The sequence below is a fragment of the Hermetia illucens genome, chromosome 1, assembly GCF_905115235.1.
Source record: "Hermetia illucens chromosome 1, iHerIll2.2.curated.20191125, whole genome shotgun sequence".
NCBI lineage: Eukaryota > Metazoa > Arthropoda > Insecta > Diptera > Stratiomyidae > Hermetia > Hermetia illucens.
The window spans coordinates 172,296,096-172,321,015 of NC_051849.1; the positions used below are offsets into that span (position 1 = coordinate 172,296,096).

The 24,920-nt window shown below is 40.2% G+C and overlaps 1 protein-coding gene across 1 annotated transcript; it reads left to right on the forward strand.

Annotated features, from left to right (window-relative positions):
* The first annotated feature begins 798 nt into the window (after positions 1–798).
* LOC119661386 (hydroxylysine kinase) lies at positions 799–24,593 on the forward strand. Its single transcript, XM_038070708.1, has 4 exons — positions 799–1,342; positions 19,146–19,270; positions 19,345–19,544; positions 23,860–24,593. Exons 1-4 carry the CDS (start codon positions 1,062–1,064, stop codon positions 24,475–24,477), a joined length of 1,224 nt encoding a protein of 407 aa, XP_037926636.1. The 5' UTR covers positions 799–1,061; the 3' UTR covers positions 24,478–24,593.
* The last annotated feature ends 327 nt before the right edge of the window (positions 24,594–24,920 follow it).

Consider the following 24,920-nt stretch of genomic DNA (forward strand, 5'->3'; position numbering starts at 1 on the left):
GGATGTTTTTGCGGTCTCAACTGCTATCGAGAAATTGTTATTTCAACTCTTGGGAAAAAGTCTTGATTTTGATTATACATTATATTTTTCAGCTCGCGCTTAAATCTATGTTGTATAGTTTGCATTATAGTAGACCGAATATGCTTTTCTTATCGAATTAGCGGTATTGCCAATAATGCCGCTCCAGGAGGATTGTTAAGGATAACGAATGTCGGGAACTAGTTTTAAGGAGGTAGTGGACCTCTTTAAGGAGGCAATCGAGGTAGAAGATAGTTGCTTTGAGATGAATGTCCAACACACGTTTTCATCGTGTTTCTCTTATACATATAAGCAATAGACCTAGTCAATTAAACGCTAGTTTAATGGGGTGTATCGAATAGTGTTTTGGAAATCATTTTGAACCCTACTCCTTAAGGAGAACTTTATAACTGACATATTGAGCTAGTAGTTTTCCCTTGGTGATTTGGAAGGTGTAATTGATTGCATGGTAATGCAGCCTGCACTAAACTTTCTACGAACATGAGACTTACGTTTTAAAAGAGAATTAGAAACAATCTTGAAATAGGAGATTCAATCAATCAATTAATAGCAGACTACGAGTATATTGTGTTTTACCCCTCTTGGTCTGGGGGAGTTAATGACCTTCCAGTTACTTATTTATTTCAAGCATAAGATCAGAACCGCTTCAATTCACTCTATATATTTCATAGTACTTCGCCAGCGATCGGTCCCTTCCCGCTAAATTTTCGCCATCTATTTACCTTATAAATTACCCCAAGAAAAATATGAAAATATGAGTTATCACGCATCAATTCGGTAGAGTGTTGATTGTACAAGTTGTCGTACAGTATCTAATCAGTTGTCTACGAGTTAACAGGTTGAAGCATTGTACGTAGATTGGAAGCTTCTGTTGAGTACAGTCTCTAAATAAAAATCCAGTGAGTTCTGTGCTTTAGATTTTGAGTGATCTATTGGAGGTTGAGACGGAGAATCAGCGAAGTTCTTAACAATAACAAGTTTAAAGTATAGTGAAGTTAGAATAATTGTGTTGTAATCAAAATATGGAAATGTCTGAAGTTAAACCGAATAATTCGGAGCCCCAATCAAAAGAGGTTCCTGTAGAGAAAAAGGAGGAACCTGCATCTGAACCGCAACCTGAGAAGCAACCGTTGCCGAGTCTTGATGCTTCCGGCCAGGTATTGAAGCCCGGGGCCAAGATTCGTCCTGAAGTGACTACCTTAGAGGTTGAGAAGTTAGCGCAACGTTTATATGGAATTACTGTCTTCACCATTAAGGAGCTTGTGTCCTACGATGATCGAAATTTCTTGATTACCGAAGATACGTAAGTGTTGATTTTAATTTGGATTTTATTTTTCATTGTTGAATTAGGATTATGAAACAAGTAGTCAAATTCTTGGTTGTTTCTATGTTGATGAATTTTCTCGAAAACCTTAACTAGATTTGTAATCTCCAAATGTAGAAGCAAATATAAAAAAAATTTATAGCTGGTATGAAAAAATTATCGACTTAAAACTCATTAGTTGTTCATTAGTCACGTGAGTTTTTTCATATCTTGGCATCGATACAATCGCACCATAAATAATCTTAACATTTTAAGAAAGAGAACCGGTACAAATATTACTTGGTTCTGGACAGTTGAAGTTGTATAAAACTCGATAATTGCTTGTTGTTCAATAATTATGTATAATACATACTTCGTGTATGACGTGATGAGCGTCACATCTTCCGTGGATGAGGGATAGATGTGGGGTTGATATTTTTTGAATAAATATTTGATAAAAATGGATTTCTGTGGCTGCTCATCATCTAACGTTTGTGTCGATTTGTTTGCTTTTTAAATGATTTCCATGTAGCATCGAAAGAGGTTTTTTCATTTTCGTAGTAGTGAAGCCGGTTTTGTACGGACAAACTACTTCCAATCGTCTTAATTTGATAACCGTCCTTTTCTTGCGTACACAGCTACGCTCCATTTCGTTTTTTAACATTTTCATTAACGTGAACACTTTTGGGCATGATAAACTCTTTATGCGTCTTAACTGAGACATTCTTCTCCTCCACATGTTTCTCCAAAGACTCTTCTCAAGATCTTCTTTCCTTCCAAGCAGGGGAAGGGCCTTTCAGAACCCCTAGTTAGAGTTTGCTTCCCATCCATCGCAAAGCACAGGTTCCGCTTTCTGATTATGTAATTATAAAGTACTAGTACGTAATACTCTGTATTTCGTGTTCTTTAGACGTGTCTCCTAACAATTTCTTTCTAGATACATTGGTATTGGTAAAGATCTAGAAATCATCGAAATTACTGTATTTTGTCGAAGATAAGCCATTAAGACGTTATTCACCTATAGTTTCGGGAGCGCTTACATGAGGATGGATGATTCCTTAGCCTACATACTGACGAAATCTATGAGCGATACCATGACCGTCAGGTTGTGGATCAAATCCAGCTGAATAGGTTGCGGTAAGCGGGTGACTGAATCCATATGAATGAAGATGATCCAGCTCGAAAAGTCTATAAGGGCAACATCTATGATAGAAAAAGAAGGGGAGGCAGACCCTGCCTGAGATGGAGCGGTGGCGTAGGTCAGGACGCCAGACTGCTTTTAGGGATATCGAATTCGCGGACCTCGGCGCAAAACCGTCATGTCTGGAGTTCTTTATTAAAACAGGCCTAGACCGGATACCGGTTGTTAATATATTTAATTTTTTGCTCCGAGGGAATAGTTCAGAGATTGGTACTACCGCTTATGCCCTTTAGTAGGAATTTAAATCAGATTTTTCACTTCTCTCAGTTATAAGCTTAGTACGGGTAGAGTTGAACGGTTTTTAGGTTATTATTTGCCGTGCTTTAACCAACGCTGCGCCTTTGGTTGATGCCTTGAACGTAGAGAACGTCAGTTGTGAAAGGCCACGTTTGATTGAGACTGATCATTTTTTTTCATTCGACGTTACTAGCATTTCTCAGATTGTGATCAGACCAAAAGAAATTCATTTATGGTTATGGTTGAAAGGTATAAAGTACTGAAACAGATATATTTTCACATGTTACTTTGCTCTTCCTTTTTGACAATTGAGTATGGGGCATAGCACGTCGACCACATCTATGAGCCATTATTGTGGGTTTGATGAAATGTGCTTTAACTCCCTCCAGGATTTTCCGAGAAGCTTTCTACTATTCTACATCATGCAACCTATCCTGGGGTAGTAGATTCCATTGCATAGCAGTAATGTGGTTGTCTCCCTTTCTTAGTGTGTAACCTATTCACTGCCACTTCCGCCTGCTCATTAATAGGACATAGGTTTTGTTCGAACTTGTGTTATGCTAAAGTACCCCGACACTACGGAGGCAAGTGTTGGCGGAGGCTTGGAGCTTTCGAATAACATTGGCGGTGCTTTTAATGTGCTTTTACCATATAGCAACACAGACCAAACATTAAAACCGAAGCATCTCAACTTAATATTGGTGTTTAGATAGTGATATGAAGTTCACTGTCACCGTTTGTAGTTTCTAGACACATAAATTGATCAATGTCTTTAATGCTCTGCCCATTAATACAAATAAGACAAATAAGAGAAGTGGGATGAAAGTGAGAACCTTGGTTTTGTTGATATTTATCTTCAGTTCGATTCTGCTTGAGGAGTATTTGACCAAGGTCTCGATGAAAGAGGAAGTAGACGTTATCATCGAACTCCTCCAGATAATGCTGCGTGAAGAAATTCACTGATAACGAGGGGAAAAAATATCGCTGACAAGATGTAACCTTGGCGGGCTTCGTGTCCTGTACATTTTGCGTCATCATGGGTCGCTCTTTGCACTATTCTTGGAGTCAAAAGTGATTGCTTACTTTGCAACAGATGGTGTTGGTACAGCGTGACACGCTTGGGGTCCTTCATGAATATGTTTGGCCCATGACGTTTGACAGATGACGGTTAGAATTTCGTGCTTTTGAAAAAGTTGAGCGATTTGGCTGAGTTTTAAAGATTTCAAAACAAGTCGAAAATGGAAGACTAAAATGTGCATTTTCACCATATTTTAATCTGTTACTTCCGTAAAGGGAAAAACGTGACTAAAGCTAATGTAAAACCAGCTAGGCATGCTAGGAATTTTGATAATAAAGTTGCCCCTTGACCAGGAGGGCCTACCGAGGTTGACTGTCGCAAAGCCAGATTGTACGACGCGAGGCATTACAGAAATTTAAAGATTAGCCAAAAAATTCTTTAAGCTTGATTGATTGAAATGACTTCAAATACAAAATCTCAGTGTGTTTGGATTGGAAGAGTGTGGTGTTTTTGAGCTCCTGCCAATAACCGAACAATTAATTCAGAAAAGTATTATAGGTAATTAGGCAGCATCTCTCGTCCGTAAAGCTCACCGAAATCGGAAAATATATGATTGGTTGATTTTTATTTTTTTATGGAAAGAAGTGACTTTAAAGAATGTACAATAAAAACGCAATCACTTTTTACTTAACCCTGCAGTTTTTTCTAAGTGTCCGGATGGCTCAGTAGTTAGAGCACTAAGCTGTCATAGCGGTTCAAATCTCGCTGATGGCAGAGGGATTTGTATCGTGACTAAGCTTTAAATGAGTATTTCGAATTTTTGGCCTCCTACATTAGGATGGACGATTCCTGTAGCCTACATACCGACGAAATTTATGAGCGATATCACGATCGTTTGGTTGTGGATAAAATCCTACTCAACAGGTTGCGGTGGGTGTCTGGAGTTCCTTACTAAGGCATGGCTAGACTGGATACCGGTTGTTGCGCCGTTGATGATGATGGTTAAAATTTTGCAGTAGGATAGAATTTAATAGGAAGTATCACACTGGAATGATTGGTGGAAATCCTGATATTATAATATTAGCAAAATTAAGTGAAAATTTTCCCCTATGAGATAAAATGTCACCACCATGCTGAATTGAATATGGGGTGTATTCAGCGTATATTCACTATGTGCTATATATAAGTTGACCTATCGTGTGGCCAAATAGTCTTATGTATATAAAAATCAACAAAAGTTTCCATACCTAAAGCGTTCAGCTTCCGGTTTCCTGACTTGTTTTTGTTTAGGGATCGAGGGATCCTAAGTCAGTATCCACTTGGCAGAAGAAACTGATCAGACCCTGCCTCACCTCTGCCCTGGGAGCTGCATGACTGGAGCAGTTCGCAAATGCCGCAATGTTTTTCATTCAGACTCAGGTTGTGTTTTGCGAATGTATAAAAATAAACGCTTAGATCTGCAAACTGCTTCGGTCACGCTGCTCCCAGCAAGGAAGTGAGGCAGCGTCTGACGTGTTGGGGCTGGCCTGGATAGAACTGTAAGTTGCCTTAATTTTCCTTCTGCATTGCATGATTACATGCCTGCATAAGATGTTATCGGAATTTATCATTCAGAAAGAGCCCCTCAAGAACTGCTCGTAATTGCTCATAGAAAGCATCCCTGTCTACCATACTGCAACTCTCTGTTGGTATATAGCACTGTAGAATTGTAATACTCCTTAACCTGGACCGGAATTTTGCAGTTTAGATCTTGTCAGAGCACACTTTGTGATTGCTGGCAATGACTGTCTGATTCGCGTCTACTACCGTCAATATTACCAGAGTACACAAGAACAGGCCGCAGAAGGGGGAGGCATGTTCTCGAAAGATCCACCCTCTCACTTCTCTTAGGCCCACAATGTTCAAGTTATATCACCGGAATTCTGACTCAAGTTAGAGAAAGCGAGAATTCTGGGGATCCTCGATACTGTTGCCGAGGACCATGTGCATATTCCACACACCAATAATAAATCATTTATGAAAGCTAATTGTCGTAGCCGTGAGTTCAGCCCTTGCCCTAGGCGTTATTCACGTTTCCATAGCAATATAGTTTTGATATTCCTTTTAGACTCCTTTCGCCTAACTTACAGGGAAATCAATGGGCAGAGGGAATTATAGAAGTTTAGAGGTGGTGAGCACATAGTAGGGAATATTTACCAACCTATGTAAACTTTATATAACGCGAACATCCTTCATCAGTTCATTGGGAGAGGAATCTTCAGAGACTGAAGCGCACTAGGAAGACATATGCCATAAAGTTGTTCTATTGTTTGCAGTGATAGAAGTAACTTCTTTCATATGATAGCTACTGATCCTTCAAAATAAATATGGCCTAACGAAAAGGTGTTGGTGGGGTGTGCCTGATCGCAAAACCATAAAAACTTTTCATAAACCGTAACTTCACATTGATAATATAATTATATATATATGTGCTATATATGTATATGTATGTATATGCACATCAGAATATTCAGATAATATTTCAATTAAAAGCATAGGAAATTATCCGTAGAAAATTGCTTTTCTCGGAATTGATTTTTTACCGGTAGTCAATCAACTGTCAACTGATTAGAGTAAATTAGAAAATGTTAAACTCAGTAAAACATGAGCCTGAAACATATACATTACATATGTATATAATTGATATAAACGCAGGCCATGCGAATGGTGAAATAATTGAATATGTCAAGCTTGATAAAAATAAAGAAGACAGAAACTCCCAGAAAAAGCACGTGAGGACAAATGGTCTATATTACCAGGACTGCCGAGAGAGGGTGAAAAGAGGATGGGGGATTACCTCGGACCCGGAGTTTTCTCGGGTGGCGGGAGTAGAAATTTCAATGAAAAAGGAAAAATACCGGGGTCCACCAAATTTCCACCTCGGGCCCAAGTTTCCCGCTTAATTTTCATCCCGGGCCGGGATTTTCTTTCAGGAGAAATAATAATTCGTTTTTCATAAGTGGACAGGAGGACCACATTTTTAAGGTTTTGTGTAAACACAAAACCTTATTAAAATCGGTTTACTGTATGTCTGTCTGTCTGTCCGTCTGTCTGTCTGTCTGTCTGTCCGTCACACGCATTTTTCTCGGAGACGGTTGCAGCGATTGACACCAAATTTGGTGGAAAGCTGGGAACTGTGAACCCTCACGCATACAGTGAATTACATCCTTTTACAACGAATTTAAGGGGGGTCCCCATACATGCAAAAGGAGGGTGTAAATTTTTTTTTCATCAAATATAGTCATGTGGGGTATCAAATTAAAGGTCTCGGCCAGTACTTTTCGAAGCTGGTCTTAGTTTTTACATTTGTTGGAAAGGTGGGGAGTGCGGGTGGTTGAAAGTGACCATTCCTTTACGGGGGCCATTCTCAGAAACTACCCAACCGAAAAATCTGAAAAAAATTGAGAGGCTGCCACTATATAGTGCCTGGGCTCCGAAATACCTTCCACACTGATATCTGCATAAATAAAGTTAATAATAGTATATTACTATAATTTTTAGTAATTCGCTGCAGAACCCCCCTTAAATTCATGCTAGGACCACGAAATTTCGCAACAATATAGGGTATAATATAGAGCATGATCTTACCAAGTTTGGTAGAAATCGCACTATTACTAACAAAGTTATAATACGTCAAAGTTGTCGCTTCTTCGCAAATTCAAGACTATAAATGTCAATATCATCCGAAAGTGGATATTCCCACATAATATATGCATATATTACGTGCTGCGTACTAAGAAATACACAAAACCTTTCGTACCTGAAGCGTCCAGCTTCCGGTTTCCCGACTTGTTTAACGTTAAACTCATAGAAAAGCCCTTTGCGAGGAATATCATTGTATTCTCGGAAAATATTGCATTCTACTCTAACGGCTAACACTGACTTTTCTTTTTTTATTCCACATACTTCTGAATTTAGAAGCTCACTGTTTCTAGATTAAAATCAAAGCGAAGTGGCGTTAGCCATTCAATTTTATTGGAAATAAAAATATTTATTTTTCTTATCTAGTCGATTATCTTGAGAAGAATTGGAATTCAAAATGAAAATAAATAAATAGTGCTTTCAAGCGATTTCTTTAGACATTTCAAATATGAATTGTTGTGCATTGTTCCATTGTCAGGTGAAACATGGAAACATGATTTCTTATCATTTATACATTTATAATAAATGATAAGAAATCAACTTTCGTTACATACATCCATTAGTCAGGGTGCCGTAGAAGTTGGTATTTCAATTGTGCTTGCCTGTTTAGACCTGGAACACCGATAAACAAGATTGTCTGGGTATATGACAGATATATATATATGTATGTGTACCAAAAAATCGGCGATTCTTAACTGCACGGAGAATGCTAAGCTAGGGCAGATGTCACTAAGTAAAGACTCTTACCGGACAAGGCTCTTCGGGCTATAGCACAAATTGCAAGGATGATAGTTTTTTGCATTTCCTTGTATAGTCCGAACGTTAGATCGAGCGAACACAATTACAGTTTACATCATAGCTTGGTTACGTGCATTATAATCCTTGCCTGATTTCAGCCTCCATCTTCACCTTAGATGGCATCCCGAGGGCTTTAAACGACACAATGTAATTGCATTGAAGAATCCCAACTCAAAACATTTTTGTGGGATTATTAAACTTTGTTTTCTCCTGTGCTCGTGCACGTTACTTTATTGGTTTTACATTTTATTTCTTGCGAAAGCAGTACTCCGTCTCCACATTTTCTACCCTTGCTCGGTAGACTTTCCTGTCCTTTTCTTTGTAGAATAGTTTTTTAAGGACTTGACTCTTTGTTCTTACGATTGAGGGGCTAGACTTCGCAATTGGAGCCTTTTAGGATTCTCTGGAGTCATTAATTTCTTTAGTTGCTGAAAGGTTGTTTTTTCGTTAACTTTGTCTTGTATATCAAGTCTTCCAACGTCGGCAGTTGGAAGTTCTCCCCATCCGAAATTTTGTGTGTTGAATGGTTTTTTGTCGTTGACCATGGTTGTCAGGCATTTACAAATTCGTTTTTCACTATCGGCCTTTCCGTATTTGGTTGGATAACGAGAATACTTGGCGTGCTGATGTGCATAGTCATCCTTAATCACCTCTACTCAATTTCTAGTATTCGGACAAGAAAGGCTAGAACTTAGCGTTTTTTTAATTTTGCCTAAAAAGGTTCAAAGTGTTAAGGGGCCTATCTACATTTACAAAGATTATTTGGCACACTACATTGTCTACGGGAACTTTGGATAAATTACACTAAGGTGTATGGGGACCCTCCCTTAAATTCAATGTAGTACGATGCATTTGTTGACGTTTATAGTTTCAATTTTCCTATCAAATTTCTTGGCAGAAGATATATTCGTTTCTGAGAAAAGTGCGTGTGATAGACAGGCAACGAATTGATTTGATTACTTTATATAAAACCTTTAAAGTGAGGCAAATCTTCTACAAACCCCGGTTGCTGCAGGGTATTACAATCTTTTGGCGGTACACTCTTTGACTTTAATCTAATGATTGTCATTTTTGCGCCCTAATTCGTGTATATGAGAGCTTCAAATCTCTATCTAAGTCGAGTATGTAAATCGCTAAACGATCTCCGTGGATATATATGTAAACAAAAAGGCCACGCAAGAATACCCTTACGTAAGTTTATATTCAAAGAGTTGATCCCGGAGCAAATATTGTGGTAACAATAAACTCAGCCATGTTTGAAAGAGGTCACCTGCTGGTTTATTAAAGGACAGGCCATATATTAACACAGAAGGCCAACTCCAATTCTGGCTGTACCATTCAGTGGAATATATTATCTCAGTATAGCCTGTGGCAGGTGGCACAACAAAGAGACATGTAGCGCAAAGGGTGCAGGGAGGTGGAGGGGTCACGCAAATCTTAACACGTTTCCAGAAACCACCTCGATCTCGTTGCTCCGGTTTCGAATCCCGGTCATCATAGGTATTTATGTTCATCTTTATGTTTATCTCAACTATACGAAAAGGAGGCTGTGGATATGCCCTATATTTTACAAAGGAAACATGTAAGTGAAACTGTCGTGTGCTGGAGGTTGCTCACATAAGAACATCCAAAACTTTTGATGCCTGAACTGTCCAGCCTCCGGTTTCCTCACTTGTTTCCCCTTAATTTCTTCCTATCTAAGCTTTCGAATGAATAGTTAATATTGTATTTTTGAGTTTGGCGTATATATCTTTTGATTTTAATATACAAATGCCGCAGGACATTTTCGGGTATTAAGTACCTTTCATCTGTAGTTACTATTTTTTCACCTGGGACAGTAGATATTGGATATTGAAATAAAAGAATATTTACTGTTCTCCGCTATTTCTGGGGACCTCAGATAGAGCAGTGAATTCCCGTGACCAAATCGGTAGAAGCACATTCGATTTGACTCGAATTATGCGATATGATTTCATGACAGATATCACAGCCTTTGTACAATCACTTTTCTTAGTGATTATCAGCGTGTTTGGTCGGCCTTTCTTCTGCAACTAGTTTTGCTTTGCACCTTAGTTCAAATGGCAGCTTCCCTGCTTTGCCAAAAGAACTGTTGGTCTTCCGGCCGTCATTTCATGTTTCTTTCGACGGTTTTTTTTTTATTTTTTGTTTTTATATTCGTTGAACAGATTTCGTCTTCCTAGGAGGTTGGGTTGTAGGTTACCTAGATTCATACCTTTGAGGAGAGTTTTTTAAAGGGGGAAATGTAGCTCCAGCACTCAAGGGTTTAGTGTGTTTGTGTTGTCCCAGAACGAAATATCCAAAATTTAGGGAGTGAGCACTTAAGTTGAAATTTAGCTCAGGGCTACCAGAACGATATTTCCATTTCGAATTTTCTCCGGGGGAAAAACATTTATTATTGTTATTAAAAGGACGCCACCTAGACAGGATATTACTGTAGAGGGTTTGTTGGCAATTTCACATATTTAGAAGTAAGCTATTAAAGGCCGCAAGCAAAATTGACACAATAAGACGAGAATGTACACCCCATTCTAAAGCCAAAATGCATACACAGGAAAACGAAACTGCTAGTATGCAAAAGGATGATCAGACCCATACTATGTTATGACATCGAAGGGTGGACCTTAACTTGGATAGAAATAAAAATGCTGAAGGCTTTTCGAAAGAAAAACCTACGGAGAATATTTCGAGTACTTCACGCGAGAGATACACGAATCCGATACAACTAACTACATGAAAGCTCTGCTGAACCACAAGTTTCGCTGATAATATGACTATAAAGACATCACTGGCCACTGGGAGAATACCCAAAAGGCATTTAAGGATAAAATTGACGTAGGGGCGCCAATCGGAAAACTGAGACGTTGATCATGAAAAGCTATTATGTGTGAAACTGGAGGACACAGTTACTGGGCTGAAATAGTTGGAGCCAAATGTTGAAGGAAGCCAAGGTTCTAAAATGGGCTTTAGCACTACGAAGAAGAAGCTTCGTATGGGAATATTGTAGACAATTTTTATTAACATATAAAATATTACTTCAGACTGCTCTATGTTTTAAAGAGCGTCACGTCGTTTTAAGGAGAGTTAATTTGAATCTAAGACTAGATTAGAAGGTCCACTTGACGCAAACTTTTGAGCCTTCCCCAGCAGGTATATTTATTTTACTAGAATCATCATCATCATCAACGGCGCAACAACCGGTATCCGGTCTAGGCCTGCCTTAATAAGGAACTCCAGACATCCCGGTTTTGCGCCGAGGTCCACCAATTCGATATCCCTAAAAGCTGTCTGGCGTCCTGGCCCACGCCATCGCTCCATCTTAGGCAGGGTCTGCCTCGTCTTCTTTTCCTACCATAGATATTGCCCTTATAGACTTTCCGGGTGGGATCATCTTCATCCATACGGATTAAGTGACCCGCCCACCGTAACCTATTGAGCCGGATTTTATCCACAACCGGACGGTCATGGTATCGCTCATAGATTTCGTCATTGTATAGGCTACGGAATCGTCCATCCTCATGTAGGGGGCCAAAAATTCTTCGGAGGATTCTTCTCTCGAACGCGGCCAAGAGTTCGCAATTTTTCTTGCTAAGAACCCAAGTTTCCGAGGAATACATGAGGACTGGCAAGATCATAGTCTTGTACAGTAAGAGCTTTGACCCTATGGTGAGACGTTTCGAGCGGAACAGTCTTTGTAAGCTGAAGTAGGCTCTGTTGGCTGACAACAACCGTGCGCGGATTTCATCATCGTAGTTGTTATCGGTTGTGATTTTCGACCCTAGATAGGAGAAATTGTCAACGGTCTCAAAGTTGTATTCCCCTATCCTTATTCTTGTTCGTGCTTGTGTTTGACCAGTGCGGTTTGATGTTGTTGGTTGATTGATTTTACTAGAATATTAAGTGATAATAGAAACTTCTCGCTGATAATTGCACTATATATGGTATATAGTCGATCTATATTTTTTTAGAAGACAATCACTCCCTGCAAAAAACTTCTCTGTTTCTATCTGTGAATTAAATTTTATTTTAAGTCAATAAGACGTTATTTTGTGGTGATAAAATTGTACCAAGCAAGACTGATTGTGTTTTGTAATCATAGGACTTAGAGCTTCTAGAATCGATAGTTATTTTTGATTGATGAATATTTGTTTGTCGTCATAATCATGATAAATTGAGGGGTCACGCAACCATTGTGACCGAAAAATATATTCTATAACTGGAAATCATCAATGGGAAAGGTGTTGTTGATGATGTTGATATTTTTAGTTTTCTGTAGATTTGAGCTGGGATTCACCACAATGGCAACGGAACCTTTGGGGAGTGTGAAATATGTTACAATCCAATAATAATATCAGATGATATATTAAACTGATGTAAATAAAGTAGAAATCAGCTAGGTATCAGATAAAACTTCTAAATTCCAAAAAGTATACTTAGAGATATTTTTAGCATTTCAAATCACATTGTCCACATGTTCTTACTTGGCACAGATAAATTACATAAGCTCAATTCCAGAAAAAAAAAAACAATAATATAACACATACGCTAATAAAATATGTACACAGTTGAATTCAACGCGATACTGACACTTCAGAGAAATAATTCAAATTAAATTATACTATTATCATCAAATTTGTACTCGCAAACGTATCTTATTCATCTATCTTGGCATCATCGTGCTACATAGTAATAACATACATTGAAGAAAAATATCATATTAAAATTGATTTAATCTTGGATCCCAACTTGATTTGTGTTGACACTAATTGGGAAACTGCAAAATGTTCTGAAGATTTTATTAAAGGGCATTTATGAGTACGAGTGTACGGCCTTGAGTTTATTTAATAAAGTTGTATTCATCCTCTATCAAATGCAAGTATATTTGTCACAGGGGGTGCTCGAGAAGAATTCCAGAGAATCTGAGTAGTGCTTTGATCTGCCGATGAAGATTTTCCAGTATAAAACAAGGTTCATATGTATATAGTACACCTTGTTTTATACTGGAAAATCTTCATATGGAAGTCTAATTGAATGAGGGCTTTTAGAAATGAAAACTCATCACCGCCTCCGTGGCTAGAAGTAATTTTTTTACTCAACATATTTCGATATATCGGGAACAACTTGTTCCCTTCTTCAGTGCCGGGTGTATGAATTAGGGTGTTCTTTCATATATCCTACTATTGAGAGTTCCAAAATAACGTACAGATATTAAGGCAAATGTGAAGGGGATAAAATTTCAATATAAACTTCTCGTTTCAATACTGAATGTACAGTGTTTGCTTCTCAGTTGCTACCTGGAAAATGGGATAAGGATAGCAGATGGGGTATAGCGCGTCAATCGCAGTTTGCTGAAATGCCCTTCAGATCCCTTAGGCCTTTCTGAGATGTGCGCACTTCTCCTCTACTGCTCTGCCCCGAGTATTCTCAGAACGACCCATTCGCTAGCCACTTTGGGGAAGTGAGTTCCACTGTGTGGTGTAGCCAGAACGCAATTGTCACCCCCTCCTTAATGTGTGACCCAACCACTACAACTTCCGCTCTGTAATCACATCATTTCATTCACTAGTATGTCCACTGGAATCATGCACGCCACCACCAATGCCGCCTCATCTGATGTGGTTCTAAAGGCACTACAAACCCTCATGGCCAGCAGCCGCTAATCCGAATTCGACTGCTTCCGCCTTTAAGAGTTTACGAACGCCTCCGCCCTCATAGGTGACGCGTAGAGTAGGATGGATCGCACCACTACGGCTAAAAGTAATTTTTTGCAGTGTTTCGGGTCACCAATATTTTCGCAAGTGTCATGGCGGCGACAGCTGAATTTTGACATGAATACTATAGGTGCTCTCTAAAGCTCAATTTGGCGTCAATTATCACCCCCAGGTACTTGACAGATGGCTTAGAGTTCCTATGGGTCGTTATTAAGACTGTTTCCCTTTTATCATCCATCAGGGTCAATTCAGCCTTTTTCAGCCAGGTCTTTCCCGATCTCATTGTCCCCGTCACGTAAACCTCTACATACTCTGGGTGTTTTGCTGTAACAATTACAGCCAGGCAAAGCCTACAATCGTAGCTTCGTCTGAGACGGGATGCACAAGTACTCCATTATACATGATATTCCATAGCATGAAATCCAGTACCGAGACCTGTGGTAACCCCGCTGTGACGATGCACTTTTTGGGACCCTCATCTAGAGAATTCTCTCTGAGTGCTAATTCTCCACCAAACACGCCAAATATCCAGAAACCCCGGTGTTAACCAATGCGCTTCGGCCCCAGTTGGTTGAATTGAATGCGTTTTGACATCCAGCGCCACGACGGTGCAGCAACTACCAGCATTCAGTGTATCTTTTGCCAGGCTCACCACCATGCTTATTGCATCCATCATAAAGTGGGTGCGTCGAAGTCCGTACTGGCGCTGTGTCAGGCCATTAACACTTTCGATGATAGGTAGCAGTCTGTCATAATATGACTCTCTCTATCGTCTTTCTCATTATATCCAGTGGGATTGGACGATATTATGTTGGATCTTCAGGTGCCTTACCGAGTTTGGGAAGCAGCACCAACTCTTACTTCTTTCACTGGGCAGGGAATATTATTTCTTCTAGGCTCTCCTGGAAGGTGTTGGAGTTGGGCCTGGTCATCACTGCCAGCTTCAAACTCGGCTGAGGATGCCATCCAAACCTGGGTCCTTATTATCACTGATCCTAGCATATATTTCACGTAGCTCCTTCTCGATAACTGTAGGTATCAGGCACTCGTTGACCTGGGCCACCGTTTGACTTTCGCTGTTTTGGTAATGAGGAAACATAGTGGTAGCAAGCTATTTCAGGAGGCGTGAACAGGTTACCTGGGGTAATCTTCGCAGCCTTTTAATTACCACTCCGTAGGCCTTGCCCCAAGGGTTTATGTCGGCATTTTCCTACAACTGTTTGAGGCAGTTTTTTTGCTTTGGGAATCGCCTCCTTAAGGCAGCTCTCAAACTTGCTGTTTCTGTTTTAACAGTAGTTGGGCTGTCTACCGGGGAGCAGTCGCCACAGAGAACGTGTCCTCCTCGGAAGCATTCGCCGTCTAACTCAGCAACCGAACCGGAAAGCTATAGGAGCTCTTTTTGAGCCTTGCCTTGATTGCCATGTGGGTTGCCTGTGAGTGTAGTCCTCACTAACTTTTCAAGCAATTCTTCTGACTAAAGTGGCGCTCACGAATGTCAGGCTCGCTATCTGGAGACACTTGTGAGCGCCACTTTAACCAGAAAGGTTAACCTCTTTCTCTGAGAGGGTATGCGGTCCCAATATTCGCGAGTACCACGTCTAAGTCCGCGGAATGCCTCGAATAGAACACGTTCTCTCACATTCGTTGTCCGGCTGCCTCATTCAAGAGTCTATACATTGAAATCACCTGCTATTATTGTCTCCTGCATCCAGAACCAAAGCGCTCAGCATTTGCATATACTCGTCAAGTGTAGCACTGGGTGGAGCATAGCCGCTGTATACGTGAACTCTTTTCAATTTTGCTCTGATGAAGCCTTCCTCCCGGTGTTCCATTATTTCCTGGAAGGCTTGTTCTCCGCAAGTCCGTAACGATATCGACATGGTTCACTAATTATGACCACATAGATATTTTTCCCACGGATGGTTTGCGAGAGTTGATCCTGCACCGCCCCGCAGTGGTTGAGGATGATTTGTATCAACCTCATTTACGAGTTGTGTTAAGGGCTCCCCTGTATTCCGGACTCCTGCTGTTGCCTGCAATGTGCCGATGGACTACCACCTCCTTCCCTTTGCACAGTAGGCGATTTGGGTCTGTTCTACAGTCTTTGCTGATGTGGCCTTCCGCTCCGCATCTCCAGCATAGCTTCGATCTCTCATCGCCGCTGGAACACGCCTTCGCGATATGATCGAAGTCAAGGCATCTAAAGCACCGCTTCAGCGACACCTGCTCTCTAAGGCGACATATAACCCAGCCTAATTTTACTCTCCATGCTGCCAACAGTTTGAGCCCTGTCTCCACTGGTAGACTGATAATAGCGGTTTCCGTCCCGCAGTAGGGGTTTCGCTGGCTCTTAAATTTCCATGAGCTCGAACTCCTTTTCCAAACTCCTTCTTCGTGGTAACCTCAACTATATTCTTGCAGACTATAGAGATGTTCGGTCTGCTAGTTTTGATTGGGGCTTTCTGTACAAATTGATCGACACTTTCGATATTCCACTCCACCGTTTTTCACAGGACCATCGAAAGGTTTATAACCACATGCTAGTTCTTTCGTAATGAGGTATACACATCATTGTGTTCCCTTCCTTTTTGTCACGGTGCAAACTACGTTGAACTTTCCGAGATTTCGATCGGTATCGAAGTTTTAGCGCGTGGTGCCGCCATCACCCGCAGCGGTCAGTAGAGCCTTCAATCCCTTCCATTCATCCGACGACGTGCCTAGCAACCGAGAAAAGAGCGTTTTTGACGGTGGGACAATGCTCATCGATACTCTCAGGCGAGTTACTCAACGCTCTCATCAGGAAGACAGCTCTCCTACTATTGGACGATAACTCGATCGTACGGCCGATGTTAAACTTGGGGGCGGGGGAGGACCGCAGTCTTTCAACCCTGTGAGAAAGCGTGATCGTTTCGAGGCCCATTTCAGCGCTTCTTTTGTTATGCACTTCCAGAAGACAACTGTTAAATCTCCTGCTGATCGCAAAATGGTTGATTTGATTGCTTATGCGAAGTCGGTCAGTTGAAACCCAAATGACCTTATGGCAATCTCTCCATCTTCCACCATTATCGTTACGGTCGCCATCACATTTCTACGCACTTTAGGAAACTTTTCCCGAACTACTCGTACAAAGTATCCTTCTTCACTATATTGGAAATCTCCATTGGTGCGTTGGTCTATGCATCAATTCTATTGCTGCCTAATACGACCACAATTTACTGAGCTTGGCCTTTGCCCTGCCAGAAGGTATAGCAAACGGATTGAGGGCTTTATATTAGTCCAGGTTTAAAGGGAAAATAACTGTGCTATCGGTACTTTGGACCCGATCTGTCGGTCCTAAGGATCGGAACGTCAGGCATAAAGATATTGTAAAAAGTTAGTCCTGAAATAGATTCCTAAGGTATTGCTCAAAGGATTCGCGGATAGCAAAGTATTAACTTTTCACGCTGACTTAGATGAACTTATCTTCGAAGAGATCATGTCAATTACTTTTGGGTTGTTACAAGGAGGGGCGCTGAATTTAGGCTTGAAAGGTTTTCTTGCGTCATTGCAGAAAGGTCCCTGGTTGTTAGTGAGAACGAGGTTGGGGAATTTGCTTTCTTATTTTTATCCGTCAGTTTATTTATGTGCTGGAACATATTTGTCCCGGGTTTGCCACCTACCAACTTGCAATCTGCCTGACGTTCAGCTGCCTCATGATTTCGTTCTGTGACTTTTTGTGATGAATTTTCTCGACTTTTATCAACTTAATATTTCTGTGTGCGGCGGTGCTGGTAGCATGAGCAGTCAAGATGATAGCTTCATCTATTTCATCGCCCATGAAGTTGAGGTGGTAGGTTCAAGATTGGTGCTATATCTGACTTGAATTTGTTCCAGTTAGCATGGGTGAAGGATTTCATTGTTAGTAGTTAGAAGTTATTAGGTTGTCGATGACGGCTTCTTTAAACTTGTGGTATTTTCTGGCTAATTGGGCAGCGCCAGTCTTCGTCTCGTTTCGGATAATTTTATATCCGGTAAAATTGACATTAAGCCTGCTGTTTGGGTTTGTCTCCGAAACTCAATAAAAGTTCGTTTTAAGTGAATCAGTCGACTCATGTGAGACCAGATATGAAGAGTTGAATGATACAATATTTAGTTCCAAAGATTCATAATGATTTCAATGATAGTGAATTGTCGATGCTCGCTTGTTGGGACTGAAGCCTTTAAGCACTTGTTTGAACTCGCTAGAAATACGAGCAGGGACAAATTGAACTCTAGGAATCAGCAACGTAGGAAGCCGGGACTGGTCAGGCTTGTGTCACCATTTGCTTGTCTCGAGGAAGTCCTTTGGCTTTACTAGTTTAGACATCTTCCTTTTTAACAGCCTTTTTTTTTTGTAGGCAGAGCATCTGTAATAATGAGTGCGGTTAGGCCGTATCTCCCACGCGGGTAGCTAGTTTTGCACTTCTGAACTATTGAATTGAAATAGTATACTATGCTATTGAACAGCTTGATATTGTTTTAGCATCACAATTTCATCACTGCTCACTTTACCTAGGTTTATTTTTTGGTGAAGAATATATTTCCCTTCATCTTTCATTGGGGTCTTGAATCTCAAAAGTAACTATAAAAATCCCGATCAAGATTTGATTGTGCAGAGCCTTGTTCTTCTTAATAGAGCTTGTAACCCAATGCAGTTTTATTTGAATGGTGGGTTTAAGCTTTTGATCCCCAAAACTGCCTCCGCGAGGATGACAGAAATATCTCCTCTTGTGTTCTCTGAGGATTCTTTGTGATCTTTTTTCTGAAGATACGTAAATATTATATCCAGTGCTGCAAGAATTTTAGTTTTCAGTTCGGGATACCATCAGAAGTCAAACTTTTCCTATATGGTGAATTCTCGGATATATGGGTCCATTTCACTGTAAAGCTTGCTTTCTAGGGTCCAGTAACTGTGATGGCGTTTAAAACAAACGCAACCAGTTCACAGTTCGAACTAGACTTTTTGAATATCCCAGGAGTGTAAGGAAATACTATAATAAACATTGCTTTATTCGTATATAGATAATTCTACCACTATCTATATTTAAAATTTCGACTGATAATTTTCAAAGTAATTTTATCACATATGTTAATGTTTTCCGCATTCTATTTTCGTTTTAGGAACATCAAAAACCCTCTAATTACAGACAACTGCCCAGATGGATATGTTCTGAAAGTTCTCAACACACACGATTCTAAAAAACAGGACTTCATTGATGCACAATCGCAACTAATGGTACATATGAGTAAGTAGAAGTTTAGACTTTATTTTAAATTATGAAAGTAAAATTTACTAGTACATGTCATTCTTATGTTTCAGGAAGCCAAGGTATACTCTGTCCGAAACCCGTCATAAATGTATATGGCAAATTATATTCTATTGAGATAATCAATAATGAGAAACATATTGTCCGCCTACTGGAATTCATTCCTGGCCAAATGTTCCATGAAATACCGCACACAAAGAATCTTTTTTATCAGGCTGGGGAGTATATAGCCAAATTTGATAACGCTCTAAAGGTAAGTTTGCTATTGTAAATTCTAAATTGATAGAAACCTTCAGTTAACAATTGCGGGGTCCTAAGTCCCCATCCACTTGATGTCGGACCGGACCAAATGGGCAGCAACTTACTTCCTCTTTGTTTGGACCTCGTTTAGGACGTATCACTCAAACTTTAAAAATATTAGACGATGACGGCTTTACGGTTTCTTACCAAGTATTTGCGTTTTCTCCTACCTAGACTCTAGCATTCGTGGCCATTCCGTTCGAACTATAAAAACCCTTCCTTATGATTTTGACATGCGTTTGATAGACACTAGATTCCTTCTTTACACTTTTAAGGGCTTATCAAAATCTCAAGTTGACAGTTATCAACCAAGAGAACGGAGCTATACTTCTCAATTTGGCGCGAGTGCCGGTCAACATGTACTTACATGCCATTTCCCTAGCTCCTTAGCAACTTGTACTTCCTACAAGCCGGTTTCCAATGACCCAAGTGAGAAGCAATATGCCGGCTCCACACGCTTTGCACTTATCGCAAACTCTAAACTTCTCCAAATATGTTGCTTGACGGTGAGCAAACACCGTCATTTACACGCTTGCAAATATGTTTTGAGGAGGCAAAAAAAATATCCTGATTTCTGGCAAAAAAACTGACACTCGAAACGATCGGCTACAAGCAATTGCAAACCTGCTCAAACCAATTCAAACATTCTAGTCGTACTTTTGAATTTGCGACGGTTTGTTAAAGTTTGGTGTTACCTGAGGATGTGCAAACCGATTGAAAAACAAGGAAAACAACGGCAAATTGCATCATCATTCGATACTACTTTAAGGAGGGCTGTAGAGAGAGAATTCGGACTTGGTAAAAATGATGCAGAAAAGCTACTACTACACGTGCGGCTCTTTAGATCCTGTTGAGCTTGCTTCAATTGTCCTCTCTGCTTAGACATCACACGATAGAATCATAGGTCAGGATCAGAAGAACTATGATTGCATGCATCCATAGAACCATGTTCGGATACTCTCAGTTTCTCACGAACGATTTTTTGCAAGCGTAGAAAGCTACACCACCTTTATTAATCTGGCAATCGGCAATCCTTCTTTCTGAAGGTGTGTTTATTAAGCCGTACAAGCGTAGCGTGAGTAAATTTCAGGGCACCCCGCCCGCCTCGCTAATCAATGTAACTAGTTCTGTGTTCACCGTACGTCTGTTTTATCTTAATGTAAGAGGTTTAAGAACTAAGCTGAGAGCTTTCAATCTATCCGCGCTGATCCAGCAATGTCATGTAATTTGTATTTCTGAAACCTGGCTTGATGGCAATATACTGAAATCTGAGCTCCCAGAAGGGTATTATATTTTCCGCTGGTGGTGAAGTCCTAATTGCAATTAAAGATCAACAACGCGCCGAACTCGTCTTTTCCTCCTCTGGCTCACCATATGATTGTGCCTAACTCCGACTCGTTTATTGTATCTTGTATTTACGTTCCCTGCGCTAGGCCTTCCCACCTGTACGAGGAATTGTCTGACAGCTGTGAAATTCCTCATTGGTAATCCCGCCTCCAATATCGGACCTTGTCCCGATAAACTTCCAAACCTCTTCTTTGTTAAGACTGTAAACAGCACATTTCGTTCCCGCTGTGTATTATCTTCAACAAAAGTTTAGAAAAATGCTACTTTCCTCATTTTTGGAAAGAGACCCTTATCATCCCAATCCTCAAGAGCGGAAATCATTCATCAGCTGTGAACTACCGTACTATCTCTTGCTCCAAAATCCTCGAGAGATACGTCTACGACTGGCTGATCGCTCACTTTGGTCAGCTGATTGTAAAAGAACACCATTCGTGAATAACCGATCTACTGTTTCAAACCTTTTGGTTTTTAGCAACTTCGTTCCTAAATGCCTTATTTCGACAGAAGGTACACGCTATTTATACTGAGTTCCTTAAATCCTTTGATATCATTGACCACAATATTCTCCTCTTTAAACTCTATCTACTCAACTGCTCCCCCTCACCCCCTTCAATTGTCTCTTGACTAACCTCCTACCTTTCATACCGTTCCTGCAAAATTTGGACTTCCGCAACCGTGATTGTCGCGCTCTTGAAGCAAGACAGCGTAAATTCACCCGGACCTTCTTTTAAAAAAAAACCTTGTGTGCTCTTTTCAAAATCTGTAATTGCCTGATGAACTGCTCTACCAACACAGATTTTATTTCCCGCATCGTCTATGGGAGCGCAGACATTTCTGAAGTACCCTTCGCGGAGCTCGACATTTACTTTCACTGTCCGATCCCAAGGCTATGCCAGTCCTACAACGCCCTACAGTTTGAGTCCTTTGGCTCAGTCTCCTTCCTTAGCTTTAAGCACAAGTTAAGCCATTTACTTGTTCCTCTCTCTGAAGACAATATTTATTTGGTATATAGTCTTTAAGTAAATAAATAAATAAATAACTACCTGTACGCGTCTGTACCCTCAGAAAAACTGAATGTTTCTGAACTAGTTGTTCTAGAGTCGCGCCAGAAGATTCCACCTAGGAACCATCCGATTTTTTAAGAGTCGATGTCCTTATGGTCATAATTTTGGCCGTCGCTGATGGTTTGCTGACATGCGCTCTTGCTCAAGACTTCCCAAGTGTTGATGAAAGCCTGGGGCTGTTGAGTAACAGTGGTGGTCACTTTTCATGAGCTACTCCTATATAGAACATTAGCATGCGATAGTCTCAACTTGATGTTGGTGTTGAGATAACTGCATTTCCAGATTTTATATGAATCATCGAAGGCGAAACCAGTGCTACTAATGCGTTGAGAACATCCAGTTTGGTGGCAGAAACTTCCTAGATATTCAAATTGATCAACGACTTCAATGTTTTGACCATTAAAGCAGAAAGGAGAATTCGATACCCGGTAGAGTGAGGACCTTATCTTTGTTTGTATTATATTTATCTTCAGTCCGACCCTTGCCTCTCTTTCCAAACCCAGAGCCATTTGGCCAAGGTCCATGACCCGATGACAGAGTAAACTGATGCCATCATAGTAGTCGAGATGTTTAAGGAAAGATGTAATGGGCCTCAACGTCCTCCGGAGAAAGCAGCATGAAGTAAATTACCGAAAAAAGTAGAAATAATATCAGGGACAGGATGCATCGTGGCGAAGTTTCCTCCTCTGAGATTTTACCTTGGTAAAGAACATGACGTTTTCCACCATCATTTGTCGTTCTGATAATAGCTATTAGTTTCTTTGAAATCCCCTTCCTGCGTAGAACAGATACGCTCTCTATTGACGCTGTCGAAGTTCGTCTCGAAATCGATGTGGAACTAGTAAAATGGAGATCTGAACTCTGGTCCAAAATGGCCTGCGCAATATTGATGCGGTCAGTGCAATAGGATCCAAATCCGAAAACAACCTCCTCTCTGTAGATGCAGCTTTGGAGATATTCCTTGATGCACTCGAGAATTATTTTAGCTATTATCTTTGCGACGGCAGGAAGCATGCAAATACCCTTCCAATTTTCGCATTCAAGACGGGAGTCCTTTTCAGAACCTTAACTCACTTCGTTTGTTGATTTCACAGCTTTCCGAAAATGTGTGCATTGCGTTGGGATTGTAGCCCATCAACGGGTTGGTTTCCCTCGAAGTGATGAAAGCAACTAAATGCTGTGCCAGGATACAGAAACAGCCCATAAGGCTTATCTGGTAAAGACAACGGCTTCCGATTGATATTTTTTAGACCGTAGATAAATGTTGCACTATTTTTCTTGGATCATCCCCCCCCCCCTCACTTAATTCACGCCTTCTGAATTAAGGCGATTGCATTAAGGCTTTCAAGTTGGTTATGAAGCGCTATTTGAGTTTCTGGATAAATGATTCTTGGAAAACTTACTGCATTTTCTTTGGTTGAATCGAGGACAGTCAATTAAAAAGTGGAATGACTCCCTATCGGCCACCGAGGATATAAGCCGTCGTGAATTTTTCTATCTCCACCGTAGCATTCTGGTTTGTGAGACGTTGGGCTACATGCCAGCAGGCTGGCCGTTTTTTTCCAATTCCATTTTGAAATACCAAACAACCCATCCTTCTGGATTGTATAACAAGAGGCAAGCAAGAGTGATCGATAAAAGCTTCAGTGGAACGGCACTTAGATGCTTTCGAAACTGTACCATAAAAATTCGCGAATTTTTCTGCTTGTTTTTAAGGAAGAATATTTTTACGTTTAAATGGCTTAGAAATGCTTCCGTATGTGAGGTAAATGTTGTTAAAAACATAAAGCAAATATATGAATGACTTTTGAATGAGATTAGATGCTCTTCTAATTAAAATACTTTCATTACTTTCAGGGTTTCAAGCACGACGCATACGACAATCATAAGACCCTGTGGATGCTCGAATCTGTTCCAAGACTGAAAGAATTTGTCTACGTAATCAAAGATCCTGCTCGTGCTGAAATGGTGGAGCAAGTTATCGAAGCTTTCGAGACTCACGTTCTATCACAAACAGATAAATTTGAAAAAGGAATTATTCATGGCGACTTCAATGAACAAAATATTATCGTAAATAAGCCGAAAGGACGAAACGAATACATAATATCTGGAATCTTGGATTTCGGTGATACGAGTTACTCACCGCTAGTATTTGAGTTGGCTATTGCAATGACTTACATGATTCTCCAGGGAAAGGATCTTTCAGTTGGAGGATTGGTGTTGGCTGGATATAATTCCGTACGACTCGTGCCGGAAAAGGAGCAAGCTATTCTGATGTATTGTGTGGCTGCACGTTTGTGTCAAAGTCTTGTATTAGGCGCCTACACGCACAGTTTGGATCCTGAAAATGATTATTTGTTGATTACACAAAAAGTTGGTTGGGAGATTCTAGAAAAAATTTGGGCTGATTTTAATAGGGCAAATGAAATTTGGAAGGAAACTGCTGATGATTATTTGAAGCAAAGTATTAAGTAGAATTAAAAATTTGTATTTTAATAGAGTTCACTCGTCATTAGATAAGATATCAAGTCATGAGTTTCATATTTGTTCCTAATATTTGTTGAGTATAATATAATAACATTTACTTTTTACATTGTGAATTTCAATTCTCCGTAAATATGCGAGAGAGTACATACTCCTTTTTTAAACCACATTATTTATTTGATTCAAAAATACCCGTTACTCTCGAAAACAGCTTAAACGTATATGTGTTTGATTTCATGAAGGACAACGACTTCAATTGTTTCTAATTAAGGGGGGAGGGGGGGATGGTAGGTGCTAAATGAGAGAAGTGGAGCTGAAGGTATATCACTATGGTATGTGAACTGGCACTCTCGATACCACCTTTTGGAGATTAGTTCAACTTATTTGTAACATGTCACCGTCGTCTAGTCCTTTTAATACACTTTACGAAGTAG